The following is a 1,022-nucleotide window of genomic DNA, read 5'->3' on the forward strand; positions in this document are numbered from 1 at the left end:
ATCCTTAGAGGCGTAATTGGACGTAGCATCTTAGAAAAACACTAGTTTTCTACTAAGTACACTTCCTATAAAGCATCTCAAGAGCTACGGGTAACTATAAAATTGCCTACTCTATATATAAACGGATAAAAGCTCTTCTTATATATAGGAGCCAGTTAGAATATAAAGAACTCTATAATTTACTAATTAGTAAGCTATTCTAAACCCGTTTATAATGCGTTTAGAAGGTATTAATAGTATAATACACGAATCTTAATTAGTTACTAACTGGGCAAGATATAAGAGACACCCAGTTATCGCCTTAGGGTTAAATAAGCACTGCTCTCTAATTAATTATAAGCTATTTAATAGATTAAGATACTATATAAATACAGTAGAACAAACAGCAAATAAATCATATGCATTTAGTATACATTAGTTTCTTCTTCCTGCCATTATAAGGTATTAATATGTTCCTAACCCGTTTATAATATACTTATATTATATTTAGCGTATAAAAACTAAATTAACGGGATATTAATTAGTATTTTACTTAGAGCTAGTTCGGAATATAACATATATAAAGAAATACATTAATGTTAGCCTAGTATGCAAACCATATAGGTAGAGAGAGTATATATTTATTACGAACCTCTTCTAAACTGGTTCCTAATACGTTTAGAACAAAAACGTTAATAACTTTAAGAGAAATTAGAGCAGGCCGCTGCTAATAATAGTAGAGATAATATTTTATTTTATACATTATTATTAGGTGTAGTAAGGTCATAATCTAGTTCTGCTTAACGTTTAAGGGGGCCAAGATCTAAATCTATATCGCGTTTTAGGTTATCCTCTATAGCATCTAAGGAATTATAAGGCATATTTATATTCTAACGTATACATAACCGGTTACTAATATATTTTAGGCGTATTAGCACCAGTCTCTCGCAGTTACTAAAGCGTTAGGCCTTAAGTAATAACTAGGATATTTAGGAAAGACGCTAAAGGCTTAAACTTTATAAAATAGAGATTAAATTAGAGGT

At 29.8% G+C, this 1,022-nt stretch overlaps 1 protein-coding gene across 1 annotated transcript; it reads left to right on the forward strand.

Annotated features, from left to right (window-relative positions):
- Positions 1 to 259: 259 nt before the first annotated feature.
- K441DRAFT_590525 (uncharacterized protein) lies at positions 260 to 418 on the forward strand (the record flags this gene model as incomplete). Its single annotated transcript, XM_067644807.1, has 1 exon — positions 260 to 418. A coding segment is annotated over one exon (159 nt), but the record flags the coding sequence as incomplete, so codon positions are not given.
- Between the last annotated feature and the right edge of the window lie 604 nt (positions 419 to 1,022).

Source organism: Cenococcum geophilum (genome assembly GCF_001692895.1).
Source record: "Cenococcum geophilum 1.58 unplaced genomic scaffold K441scaffold_73, whole genome shotgun sequence".
NCBI classification, from domain to species: domain Eukaryota; kingdom Fungi; phylum Ascomycota; class Dothideomycetes; order Gloniales; family Gloniaceae; genus Cenococcum; species Cenococcum geophilum.